At 36.3% G+C, this 14668-nt stretch overlaps 1 protein-coding gene across 6 annotated transcripts in view; it reads right to left on the bottom strand.

The window, feature by feature from the left end:
- Positions 1-14668, bottom strand: part of TMCC1 (transmembrane and coiled-coil domain family 1) — a 248172-nt gene that overhangs the window by 37266 nt on the left and 196238 nt on the right. The window contains exon 1 of one of the 6 annotated variants that reach the window (XM_043588200.1): positions 1454-1653. The exons of the other annotated variants lie outside the window; for them this stretch is intronic. Coding sequence (XP_043444135.1) covers positions 1454-1516 — 63 coding nt within the window. The 5' untranslated portion in view covers positions 1517-1653. Of the gene's footprint in view, positions 1-1453; positions 1654-14668 lie in introns of those variants that run through there. 6 annotated transcript variants of the gene reach the window in all.

Consider the following 14668-nt stretch of genomic DNA (forward strand, 5'->3'; position numbering starts at 1 on the left):
ATGAAGTATATGGATAATTGTATTTACAAGGCTTATATAACCAATGAGTCAGCAAAAAGTCAGATGTCAATGGATCTCTTCTGTGCCCACTCTAAGCAGCTAGGAAACTTGGCTCTCTCTGCTGGAAAGAAGAGGGGCCCAAGAACAAGATCTCAGGTTAGGCTAATAAAACAATCAACATATCTTCCAGCAATACTTACCTAAGTTAGGATGAGGAAAAGTAAACCTTCAGACTTAGAAAAACCTAAGACATAGGATCCAACTTAAAGTAGATTAGAGCAAAGTGATTCTGGTAGGATTTCATAGATCTAATGCAACTCATTTCTTTAACTTGTCATGAAATGCTTGTTAAAGATTCCAAAATCAAGACCCCCAAATCTGTTTTAAAAAAAACCTCGATTTTAAAAAGCAAATGTCTTTATCATTATTGGGGTCCATAAATATTTAAGAGTTACTTTCTACAACTATCTTTTCTCTAACAAAGGCTAATATGTATGAATGATAACAGAAAAAGTTTTCATAATGACAGAATTGAGTCTGGCAAAGAAAAACATACAAAATAGAACATAAAGGGATTAAATTATAGTACAGACAACGAGATACAGCACTAACCACCACTTGATATTGAACAGCAACGATAATGAACCAAGACAAACACCCACCAACGCACTGCTATGAAAATAGCAGACTCCTCATCCTGCCTTCCTCCACCTCCATACTTATGTTCTCAGGCTATTACTGTTCCAGAGGCAACAACTCGGTAAGACCAGGGAGCTTTTATTTTTTCTTTTCTACTTTAGGCCATAGGGAAAGCGGGGGGAAACAAAAGGGGGGGGTTAATTATAACTGTTCAAAGAAAAGAAAGGATATCTGTTAGTCAGCATTCTTTGCTCTGGAAGTTCCTGGCTTCTGCCTGTTCATAGACATCTGAGAAAACTTGATGATTATCTCTGAAGGTCACAAATGAATGATCAAAAATAGTATCTTCCCTTCTGGCTTCTTGGATCACCCCTTTCCATCACATATGATTCTGCAAAATGTGTTAGTTATTGCTAAGAGGCAATTCTATGTAGTTGATATAGAAAAATAAAAATAATAATTAAAAAACCCCGAGAAACCCTCCCCCCCAAAACACAAGCAATACATTTATCTTACCAAAACCCCCCGTCAGGCAGTCTGCTGATTTTGCTTGCCACAAAGCTCATCCTTCATTTGGGTACTGCGAGAGCAAGCTTGGATAGTGAAAACAAATCACAACCTCTCTTGACTATGTGCTCTTTCCATTTGTCCCAGCTTCCAAACTGCAGAGGAGCTGTGGCATAGTCTGTCACGGCTGCACATACTTCGTTTCCGAGAATAACGCTGTAAATGAGGACAGCTACCACTGGGAATGCATTCCCCCACCAAAGAGCCAGCCGAAATGAAGCTTCTAGTGCATCCCTGGGCTTCTCACCTTCACAGCCTCAGAGAAGTGCCTTTCACAGAACAGGCAGGTAGAGCCGCACCACATCAACATCCTTGCATAGCCAATCCTCCGCAGTGCCCACCTCAGCCTATGTACAGTTCCGGTTCTGTCTTGTACATCAACTCTTAGAGCTTTCTACATCTGGGAGCCTGGGAGGGCTCTGTGCTGAATAAACAGAAAGCTTCTGCCAAACAAGCATCGTGTGTGTGTGTGTGTGTGTGTGTGTGTGTGTGTGTGTGTGTGTGTGTGTTTGTGAGCGTGTGTGTGCGCGCGCGCGTGCGCTTTGCTAGAGCTGCTAATGCAAATGAATAGTTTTACTCTGAGAATGGAGATCACACAGTATCTGCCTCTTTTCTGGAGCTGTGAGCATCTTTTATAAAAAACAAAAGCATCAAACTGGTTGAATTTAAAGCTACAGAGCAGTAATTCACCATTCACATTTGTCTTCTAGTTTAAAACCAGATTAAGGTTTAGAGAATAGCTTAAAGAAGGTTAAAAACATTCTAAATAAATGTTTAGGGAGCCTGGTTCAATAATCATAATCATCATCATCATCATCATCAAAACAAATCTACCCATGTTTAGATAAAGGACTAGAAGATTGCCAAAACAATTTCTATGCTTTCCTGAAGTTTCTTCTCTTACTTTTCATTTTAGGTTCACAAAATAATTAAAATGAAAATTGACCAATTATTCACTATGGAGGAAAGGAAAAAAACGCTTCTGAATGAAAAGCGCTGGAGTTGTCTGAAGTCTTTGCTACAGATTAAAACACCACAATCTTAAGCCCTGCATCACATACCATTTACTGAATACCCATGATACTGCATGAAAGAACTGAACAACTGAAAGAGATTGTTCCTGCACTGAATAAGCCACTTTGGGAGTTAGACCATCAGATCTGAGCTTTTATTTTTTCATTTGTAAAACCAGTTCTGGGGAACGTGCACAGGAAGAATTTTAATGATTATGAAGTACAGTGTAGCTTGTACAGTGTATAATATGTGGAAACATTTCTCTGAGGTTACTACACAGAAAGGCATCATAAGAAGACAATTTGAGAGTTCGGTGCCTAAAGCTGTGATAATTTCTGTACTTGCATGTAAGTATGGGGCTGGAAGCTCAGGCCAGCACAGTACTAAGAGGTCAAAGAAGGGCTTTCCATCAGCATTCACCAGCTTCATGTAACATTAGACATAGAACTCTGACCCTGACTCTCCAGAACAAAGTAATAAAGAATTTAATGGCTTAATACAAGTTTTGTCTTTGCTTAAAAATTAGGTTGTAAGGTTTCAACAGAGTAAATTTTTGTTTCTACAAAAACAAAAGAAAAACCAATCCTGCACAGCTAGCATCAACACTAGCTAGTGTCTGCTTAATTCTGTTTATTACCATTCTTAATATATCTTCTTTTGAGACAATCAGGTTCATTATAGAAAACTTTGAAAACACAAGTGGGCATTAAAGGAAGCAAAAATTATCTGTAATCTCACCACTCAGAGAAAATCCAAACCAAACACTGACGTAAGGCCCTTCTAGTCTCTTTCCCTAACACTGAGATTTTTGAAACATGTTGAAAACAAAGTGCTATAAGACGAAAGCCGTCTTGTTGGATGAGCCACCGCATGGAAGATAGTAGCCCTGAAGTTGCCCGTTGTATATTCGTAGGAGTCATGATTTTACCACCGCTCCCCAAAAAATCCCTAAAAAGTTTTTGAGGACCCATGAAGACGCCAATAGATTCACCAGAGTTGCCAGAGAAGTATACCTCATTGGCTATGTTAGCCTGGGTACATCTCTTCTTGGCTCTCAAAGCAAATCCCAAGGGGCAACAGAACTTCAATTTTGCTGACTTTCTGGTTTTCTCAATTTTTTTTTCCCTCTTGCTGATTTTGTTTTTGTTTCTGGCTAATGCACAGTTGATAAGTTATTCCTCATTGATGGATATACCTACTGAGAATTGGATTTTTATGGTCCCACCATTTGGTGGTCTATGTAGTAGAATGACAGAGATCTATTTTCTGTTGAGTGAAAAACCAAAAGAGAATTCAGTTTGTTAGACTTTTCTTTTTGTCCACTTGTCTATTTTGAGCTCAATTAAGAATGTTGCACATAATATTAAAGGAGAATAGCTCTTAGAGATCTGAACTGATGAGGTTTTATGTTTACTTTTGACCCATGACTAAAGCTGTAAAACTGAAGCCACAGCTCTGTATGTAATTCAGAAAGAACTTGACCTCTTAAGTATGAAATGTTTTCCAATTTTTAGAGGATATTGATTAATTTGATTATAATATCTCTTAAATTAAGAAGTTCTGTTCTCATTGGTTTTGTAGAGCTCAATAAGCACTTATTTATCAAATTTTTAGAATTTCCAAGAAAATAAAGTGAACCTATAATACTCCAAATATGTTAGACAAAAAAAAAGAAATCCTATCTACAGAAACTACTAGTTCAGAAACATTTTAGGAGTCCAATTTCATATAATTAAGATAACTATTGTACAAATCAAGATGAGTTTTGTCAGTTAAGTGTAACACTGCATACATCTTAATTTACTTGGGTTTGTTTTCTCAGATAGAAGGTAATCTGAATTTCCTATAACAGACTTACTGATCAAATAAGCTAGTATTACTATTCCTATATATTTGATATTTAAAAAATTGAAAATCTGTATTCATCTAAATTGAATAATAATGTTAACAAACTTTTTATATCAATGACAATGATGTGTTAGCTTAAATATCTCCAAGATCTACTGGGTATCTACCCAAAGAAAACAAAACCAGTAATGTGAAAAGGTAAGCACACTGCTATGTTCACTGTAGCATTATTTACAATAGCCAAAATACGGAAGCAACCTAAGTGTCTTTCCATAGATGAATAGGATAAAGAAAATGTCGTGTGTGTATATACACACATATATGTGTGGGGGGAGGGGGAGAATACACACACACACACACACACACACACACACACACACACACACACGGGGAGGGGGAGAATCCCAAGCAGGTTCCGTGATGCCAGTGCAGACACACACACACATACATAAAAAAGAATGAGATCTTGCCATTTGTGACCACATGGATACTCCCAGAAGATATATGCTAAGTGAAATAAGTCAGAAAGACAAGTATCCTATGATTTCACTAATATGTGAAATTCAATAAAACAAAAAGCAGAAAAAGATCCATAAATACAGACAACAAACTGATAGCGGACAGAGGGGAGGGTGTGGGAGGGGGATGGGAAAAATGGGTGAAGGGAAGTGGGAGGTGGAGGCTTCCAATTATGGAATGAGTAAGTCACAAGGAAGAAAGATATAGCATAGGGAATATAGTCAATGGTACTGTAATAGCACTGTATGGGGACAGATGGTAGCTATACTGTGGTGAGCACAGCATAATACAGAGCTGTCAACTACTATGTTGTACACCTGAAACTAATGTAATATTGTATGTAAACAATATTTCAATAATAAATTTCTCCAAGATCTATGGTAATTTAAAATCTTGGACTAATGTTAAATCAAGCTAATTAATAAGTAATTCTTGGTGCCCAAATAGTTTCTAAATAAAATAGAATACTAAATGTTATTAAGCATAATTCTAAGGTGATACATGTTTACTTCTTATTTGTATATGCTATTAGAATAGCTCTATCTTTGGGTCATGTTAATAAACTGTTCATCTTGCCACTATAAGATAGTGTAAAAGAGAGGAGTGCAGCTATATAAAGTCTGCTATGTGTATTCATGAGTTTTACTACCCTACTAACATGCTTGTGTTTGATAGACAGTTCTAATTATCCCCCCCTTCTATCCAGTTTTCTCTCTGAAATGCAAGTTGTGTTGATATAGGTGGTTGGAACTATATTAGCAACAACAGTGATAGAGAAATACAAGTCCTTTTGCTTTTCAAGGAAAAAGAGCATTTTTGTCCCAAAGTAAAGTGGCTGTCTGTTCCAGAATTTGAAAAAAGGATAAATCTTAGACAGTGAATTTGACTTGCCATGGTTTATACTACTGGGATCTGAAAAAAAAGCCAGGAAATACGTTCAAATTTTGGCAAAATCTGATCACTTTTGATGAGCTCACTTCCTTGGCTTGGAGATTAAAGGCTTTATCTACAACATGAAAGATTATTTTTTATCTTCTGTGTTATTTGCATTGATAGCAGAATAACTTTCTGGCTTTACATTTGATTATTATTTTTTTAAAGTTATTTATTTATTTTGAGAGAAACAGAGACAGTGTGAGTGGGGGAGGGGCAGGGAGAGGGAGGGAGAGGGAAGGGGAGAGGGAGAGGGAGGGAGAGGGAGGGGGAGAAGGAGAGGGAGAGGGAGGAGGGAGGAGGGAGAGGGAGGAGGGAGAGGGAGGAGGGAGAGGGAGGAGGGAGGAGGGAGGAGGGAGAGAGAGGAGGGAGAGGGAGGAGGGAGAGGAGGGAGAGGGAGGAGGGAGAGGAGGGAGAGGGAGGAGGGAGAGGGAGGGAGAGAATCCCAAGCAGGTTCTGTGATGCCAGTGCAGAGCCTGATGTGGGACTCCAACTCACAAACCATGAGATCATGACCTAAGCCGAAGTTAAGCTTAACGGACTAAGCCACCCAGGTGCCCCAACTGGCATAGATATTCAATACGAGTGACTAACTAGACAAGACAAAAGAGACTAAGGATTAAATCATCATTTTACCAGCGAAGTTATGTTCGGACCCTGACTGAGAAAACAGGCTCCTTAATTCAAATACTACCCAGAGATGTATCATGCATACTGTATATGAAGAAATTGTTTAATACTATTTTTTCATTGAGTGTTTTTCAGATTTCTCAATACTAATTAACGTTTACTTGAATATGCCCTTGATGAAAAGCAAAACTGAACACAACTTCATTAGAATGCAATATATGAAATAAATTTACATATTGCTGAATAAATAACAACATAATTTGGACAATAATAGACACAAAATAACATACTGAAGTTTAGAATTTACTGACAAGAAAGTATTTTTCCTTCAATAATACAAACCTATGATAGTACTTTTATTGTGTTCAACACTGTTGAGTATTGGGGGGATGCTGTAAATTTCATAGGGAAATGGATTTTATCCATCCAAAATTCCTGGGGAAAAGATGTCTTTTAAAAAGTTCTTTATTATTTCAAATAGTATTTCAACATTTCAAACATATATAAAAGTGAGGAAAATGAGTTTTTTGCACTCTTCATCCAGCTTCAATTATTAACTCATGGCCCGCACTTTCCCTCCCCTGCAATTATTTGGAAGCAAATTCCAGACAAAAGATGTTCTTTATAAAAGCCAAGGCTACTCATAAAAATGGAGAACAAACTGAGGGTTGCTGAAGGGGTTGTGGGAGGGGGGATGGGCTAAATAGGTAAGGGGCATTAAGGAATCTATTGACATCATTGCTTCACTATACTAATTTGGATGTAAATTTTAAAAAATAAAAAATAAAGTTAAATAAATTGCTTAACTGCAAAAACAAAAAACCAAACCAAAACAAAAACACCAAGGCTAATTCCAGAGGCTTTCCTATATTATTAAAGCTGTCAGATCTATAAATATTACTTTATTTTTTGGATAAAATGCCTAATGCTCTCCTTCTCTTTTACTCTTCACTATATTTTATTCATGAAGGATCTACTGGGGAATAACGTCCAAAGACCATGAAACTTGTTCTGCTCCTAGACTGATCTTGATGTTGATGCTTAATGACTGATTGGGTAAGTTTTTCCCTAAGTGGCAAAAGATGGGGAAAAGTAAAGTTGAGTCAAAGAAGAAAAATGATAAATCTAAGAAATCAATTATTAATTGTAGTCATAGATGGCAGAGAAGAGACTTGCAAGCAAGGCTCTGAAGTTAAAATGTGTTGCATCAAGGAGTCTCTTCTGCTCTCTTCCACCAGGCAACCAGTTCAGCTAGCATAAACTTCCTACTGGGATTCAATAAGAGGTAGATTTTTCTTAAACTCCAGCAGCTCTCCTTGTATAAAAGTAAACCTCTACAAACAACAGTAGGTGGGGGAGCAATAAATTACAAAGCAAGAAACTGGAAAGGTGTTTAAAATCTCCTGGGGCGCCTGGGTGGCGCAGTCGGTTAAGCGTCCGACTTCAGCCAGGTCACGATCTCGCGGTCCGGGAGTTCGAGCCCCGCGTCAGGCTCTGGGCTGATGGCTCAGAGCCTGGAGCCTGTTTCTGATTCTGTGTCTCCCTCTCTCTCTGCCCCTCCCCCATTCATGCTCTGTCTCTCTCTGTCCCAAAAATAAATAAACGTTGAAAAAAAAATTTAAAAAAAAAAAAAAATAAAATCTCCTGAGATTAGTATGGTCCTATGAACTTCTAAATAAGGCAAGTTACTTTCTTTTACTGCTTAGAATGAATTAGTTCAGAAAGGAAAGCAAGAGAGGCTTTTGCTGAATGCCCAAGCCAATATCAGAATTATGAGATTTTAGGAAGAATATAAGCACTGACCTTTAGAAACTAGCTAAATTACCTGTTTACTTGGGCTCTTCCTACCTCAAAGGAACCATGTACCATAATGTGATCTACCACATAAGGGGTTCAAAGGTGCTATGCTGTTTCACAACTGCAAAACATCATAAAGCCCTGATAGAGGTCAAGAAGGGCCAGGTAACCCCCAAGTACTGCTTGCAAAGAAACTGCAGAATCATACAGAAATTTATTTCGTAAAATGAAATAGTATAATGAAATAATATTTTTATGTCATGAGACACAGTATAGAATACTCCAACCTGAGGTCCACAAAAAGGTCAAGTTGTTTTCAGGATTTCCAAAGGACAAATGGAAAGTGTACATACACCCATGACAAAGTTATATGAGCAGATTACAATGAGAAACATTTAATTTTGTCTGGAATTATAACTACTTCAGGTAGTATCACTGCACTAGTGCTGTTCAGAAATGCTAACTGGCTCTACTTTTTTTTTTTTAAGGGAAATAATATATGCTGTTTGTAAACAAATGTTTTAAAAATAGCAAGCTCACAAGGAGAACAAATATAAAGAGTCTTTGGTGGGACCAGGTTGATTTAAGTTTTAGTTCTAACCTGCAATGTTGAAAAACAAAACAAAACAAATCATTTAAATTAATTTAAAATTCATTCATTCATTTAAAATATAAAGTAAATCATTAGAATATACCCAAGCATATTCTATGTCTGGAAAACTACCATCTGGAGGCAATACATAGGTAATGTGTTGTTTTAGAAAATGCTTTACACCACAATGAATTTTCTTGCTATACTCCATGAATGTCAGAGGTGCCATAAGCCATCTCTTGAAAATCCTTACTTGATCTATTTTATACCTTCTAAATCCCAGGTGAACAACACATCATACTGAAGTCTCAGGAATAAAAAAATTAAGCACATTTTACATATTCTCAAAAAATATGAAAATTGCTTGAAATGAAGAAAAATGGCATTCCATGGGCAATTTCAAGTTCATATAAGGAGAATCAATTTATTCTTTGTAAAATATCACTAGCCACAGATGGCAGAGTGGGGGTGGGGTGCGGTGGGTGGGGAGGCAAATATGAAGCTATTACATTTTAAAGTAACCTGGTTCATTATTCTTTGCTATTTAATTTTCCACTACACTGCACAAAGCTCTAGTGGTTCCAAATATTCTTTAAGAATAGCCACATGATTCTAAATAAAGAGATATAACTGGGGCACCTGGGTGGCTCAGCTGGTTGAGCATCCAACTTAGGCTCAAGGTCATGATCTCACTGTTCATGAGTTCAAGCCCTGCATGGGGCTTTGTGCTGACAGCTCAGAGCCTGGAGCCTGCTTCAGATTTTGTGTCTCCCCCTCTCTCTGCCCTTCCCCTGCTCATGCTCACTTGCTCTCTCTCTCAAAAATAAATAAAAACATAAAAAAAAAAAGGGAGAGGTAACCAAGAAAGAGTAAGAAGATGAAGACAGATACTATAAATATTAAGTGACTACTTATGAAAACATAACTCTTTCCAAACTTCTTCAAGTTTTATTACCAAAAAACAGTCAAATGGCCAATTTCTCATTCCTTTACCCTTTCTCTTAATAAACCATTAGCCTATAGTATTCTATGGTTAACATCATGAAGCTTAGACAACAGACCTTATTATATTAGTAAGATGGTGTTGGAAGGTTGCTGGTCTGCAGAGGAGATGGAATTGAGTCCCTGCACTGCCACCCATCAGTTGTGGACTCGTGTGATTTATGGAGCTTAAATGATTCAAGGCCTACTACCTATGAAACAGGACTGGCACTTGCAGAGTTGAGGGATGGAGATGAAAAACTAGAGAAAGCATAAATAGGATAGTTGAAGAGAACAGATGAACTGTCAAGGGGGAATGAAAAGACTATAAGCATAATATTCAGCAGTTAACAGCTGAACCGAGCATATACTTGATACTGTTAAATGAAGGAATAAATAAGTAAATCTTTGAGATTAGTTGAAATTTAGGACAAAACAGAAAAATTTTACTCTGTTGTAGATTAGATGATCTCAGAGTTAATATTCACTTGCTTTCCATTTCTCTCTGAGATATTAAGTTGTAAAGCATTCTGCTGTCTTTTTCAGTAGTTTTAAATTGAGTGGTCACAAGCTTAAAGAAGAGAGATGAGAGACCAGAAGGAAGAACACTGAAGCATGGTAAAGACTGGAGTAAAGTGGAGGCAGAGGTAATGCAAAAGAAAAGGCCTGGTGACTCTTCTGAAGAAGGAACCAATAGGATCTGTTGACTGTATATTAGAGATTAAAGAGAAGAATGAATCAAAGATGAGGCCCAAATTTCCAGCCTAAGAGAATGATGATGCATTTCCAACAGGGAAGATTAAAAGAATAGTTCTGGGGAAAGAAAATTATGAATCAAATTCAGATATTTTAAATTGCAATAAGGAAAAAACAGTCACTTATGTTTCCAAATGGTTGGAAAGAACGTAAAGCTGAAATTTTGATCCAAAAAAAGGAAAAAAAGATCTCCTAGAGATATTTCCATGACTGTCAATATTTAATAGAAGCCAAATATGAAACCAAATATTTATATGCTCTTCTATTCAAACGTATTTACATTAAATGTGAACAGCATGTTCAAGTGAACAAGTCTGCCGAGGTGAAAGCAAACAGACTTTTCTGAATTCCAAATTCATATCAGGCTTAGAGCAATCAAAATGGCTAAATGAGAATCTGTACCGTTTCTGAAAAATAGCACAAGCACAGGTTCACTACCAAAGTTAAAGCTAAGAAACAACTCACTCCTAGAGTTTCACTGAACTAGATCAATGTACACATAACAGATGTATACACAGTAGTAATAATGATTCTAATTATAAAGGAGAAAATGGAAGAAGATAAGGAAGGTAACACAGCTTCTTCTACTGGGGTCAATAAATACGTCCTAATATAGAGTGTATAGAGAATTAATGTCCCTTCGGATCCTAATTTACATACTAATGTTTCCTCAAAAGAAATTCCTAGCTGTTAAAAAAAAAAAAACAAAAACGGAATGGCACCAAATGAGAGCTGTGCAAACGGCATCGGTGTACTAAGGGCATATTACTACCCCTAATGTCTGTACAGCTGGGGTTCTCACTTTCTAATGAGGAAGGAAAAGGAGAAGAGGGAAGAGTAGAGGGAAATATGCCTGGGGACTGTGCTCCCAAGCAAGGTTACTCCTGACATTTTGGCCATCATGGCCTCCATGGGCTCCATGCACTAAACGCCAGCATCACTCATCCCCCCAAATCTTTTTGTCAACGAAAATACCCTCTCATATTTCCAAAAGCTGGTGGGGAAGTGAGGGTTGGGGGGGGGGGTGCGGTTGATAGGTTACTGGACATCTGAAATCTGACTATATTTTATAATTCAAGAGTTTTCACAAAAGGTGGCTTATTTTTTAATTATCTGTAAGCCTTCAATCTTGATTTTACTTGTCAGAATCCAACAACAGATGCCATCATGTTCACTGGCCTGATTTCCTTGACTCAACCTATCTGCAATACTTTTTAAAAAATCTAATATAAAGATAAAATAAGTTGTTCCAAAGAAGAGAGAGGGAGCCCTGTTCTGAGGTTTCTGTATTCAGAATAATTAAGAGCACACAGATTTGTATAGTATTTGAATGGGTAAATTAACACAGGAGACCACTAAATTCTCAATAGTAAAATAAAGACCTATGGACACAGGTCAATAATCTTTAGTCCTAGTGAAACTACTCATAAAATAAAGCTCCCTAAAGACTATATAAGACCAATTCATTTATGATCATTTAAAAACAATAAGGGGGGATTACATATGGAAGGCCCAATATTCACTTCTGGTTCTCCAGGGCAAGGCAGACAGTGTAGGCTCAATAAATGTCTGTTGAATGTACCACTAAAAACTAAAACCATAAATCATATCACCTCAAACACATGCTTATACTATTTAAGTCTATAGCTAGTTGTGGCTGATTTCTGAAATGGACTCTTCCATTTTTTTGTATTCAATGTTTTTACAGAATTACTTGATTGCTAAGCAGTATTTGTTTACAAATTGATTTTAATTGTCTAAGGGTGAGTTAGTTTGAGATTCTACAACCACATAAAAAATAGATACAAAAAAAATAATAAAAAGCTCACAGAATCCTAAATTAGAGTTGCAAGAAACCTTAAAAAATAGTCTATCCCAGGATTAAGTGAATTTGTTAGAAATGTCTGAGGGACAAATTTCTCATATAAGACTAAAGCAGTAAAAATGGAAGACCTTTGTTTTCAAGCCATTATTTAGAAAATTAACATGGAACTGTCTCTAGTTTGTTCCTGACTTCAGTAGCCACTCAGGAAATAAATATTTTCTATCTTTCCACGATGTGTTCTGACAAAATTAGTTTTATCTCCTTATGGTTTAATAAAAATTAACTTGTATAATATTTAAAATTAAAAATGAGAAAAGGCTAAAACTTTGTAAGGTATTATAAAATTTGCAGACCGCTAATCTAGGGGGTTGAAAAGTCCTACTAAATTCCAATTCCTAATAACTAGTGTTGTCTTAATAACCTTAAGGGGAAAACTTTAATAAGACAAATTTGCCCAGAGTCAATTGACCACAATGTTCTTTTAGTGTCTCTTTGTAAAAAAAAAATTGAGATGGGGATATTGTTAGGCATTTCATTTATTCTTCTCAACTATTAGGAACTCTGTTTTCTCTCAGGGTGTTTCATGTTGTAATTATATTAACAATAATCTGAAACAATATCCTAATATTTAGATAATATTAATAATTTTTGCTTTCTAGAATTTTAATTTCAAAGAATAACTAAGACATCCTGATTCTTCCAAGGTATTGCAATGTAACAGGAACGTTGTATGATTTAGGTTAATTAAGATCCCATCAGGCAGACTCTTTTTGGTGCGGGGTCTAAATCACTTTAAGTGTTAACGAGATTTGCTAGAGAACCTAGTCATAGCATTTAATTTAGTTCCTGTTTGCTTTCTCTTTAACTGAAAATGGTGTTAAGAACAGTTGCCCTTTCCATAAATTACACAAATGTGGTACAGCTCATCACATAAAGTGATGACTTCTGCTTTTCATTTGAGAATACCAAAGGTTCCAATTCTATGGTTCAAAGTTTTAATTATTCTTTTCAGCTGCTTGACATCTTCAACTCTGATTAACCATAGCAATCTCTTTAAGCCAAGGATTTAATGAAGAGGTTGAACAGGACAGGAAGTATCCTGCAGCAAACCATCAGAGACCGTGTTCCAGGCTGATATTTATCAGTGTTAGTACTCTTTTCATTCTTTCATTAACTTACTCAGTTATGAATAATCAGTTATAATTTCTCCCCAAAGATATCAAGAAAAACTCCGTTAAAGGCATTGCTGAAATCTACATATGCTGTCTTCAGAGTATCTCTGATCTACTAGTATAGTAATCCTATTAAAAAAGGAAATAAATTTACCCAGGGATAACATAAATTTTGAAAATCTGTTGAATACCATAGTAATTAGGGCTTCTTTTATAAGGTACTTATTTATGTACTTCTGGTCTTTAATGGTAACAATCTAGTGCTAAGTAGACTGAAAATTTGTTTTTAAAAGAATTTACACTACCTAGAAAATATCTTTTTACACCTAATTTTACCTTAAGACTCTTAATGGTTTAAAATTTTTTGATCATCAAGTAAATGTTAAAAGTATACATACACACCTATTTCACTATATTTTTTTACAAATTTGAAATTCCAATTTATTAATTGGTGGATCACAGAGATTAATCTCATATAATAAAAAGATATGCTGCTCTCACTTAAGGCAGATTTTGGTTCTTCAAAACAATATGCAAATTAAAGATTTACATATAGGGTAATATTTATTACATTTACTATTACACTGGACTTAAAAATGGTTATTAAAAAAATGGTTAAGGAAATTATAAAATGAATGCTTTTCAAAGCAAATAATCACCCTACCCAAAGTAATAAGGCTTTGTCTAAATCTAGATTTTCCTATATACTATTAGTTCCAGTTTAAGTAAGGTAAAATCCCTCATTTACTGTCTATAAGCAGCTTGTAATTAAAGAATCAGGGGCACCTGGGTGGTTAAATTGGTTAAGAGTCGGACTTCAGCTCAGGTCATGCTCTCACTGGTGAGTTCGAGCCCTACATGGGGCTCTGTGCTGACAGCTCAGACAGAGCCAGGAGCTTACTTAGTATTTTCTCTCTATCTGCCCTTCCCCCACTTGCAAGCGCAAGCGCGCGCGCACGCTCGCGCTCGCGCTCTCTCTCTCAAAAGTAAATAAACATAAAAAAAAAGAATAATCAGTTAAGAAATTGCTTTTTAGGGGCTCCTGGCTGGCTCTGTTGGCAGAGCACGTGACTCTTGATCTCAGGGTTGTGTGTTTGAGCCCTACATTGGGTGTAGACACTACTTAAAAAACCGAAAAAAAAAAAAAACCCACCCCAACACCCCTGCTTTTTAAATCTAGTAACTATAACACAGAATCTATGCAAAATTTGAGGCCTGAGTCTGTATTTCTGAGAGCCAAAGGAAAATTTTATTTTTTAAAACAAATCTATGCATGTGTATACATGTGTATTCATGTACAAGACATTCATCTGAGCCTCCTAAAATCTAAAGATCTTGAGAGGTTATCTTGTGAAACAGGTTTATATTATAGATGAGAAATAAAAGCTTTGGCAT

Source organism: Prionailurus bengalensis, chromosome A2 (assembly GCF_016509475.1).
Source record: "Prionailurus bengalensis isolate Pbe53 chromosome A2, Fcat_Pben_1.1_paternal_pri, whole genome shotgun sequence".
NCBI classification, from domain to species: Eukaryota; Metazoa; Chordata; class Mammalia; order Carnivora; family Felidae; genus Prionailurus; species Prionailurus bengalensis.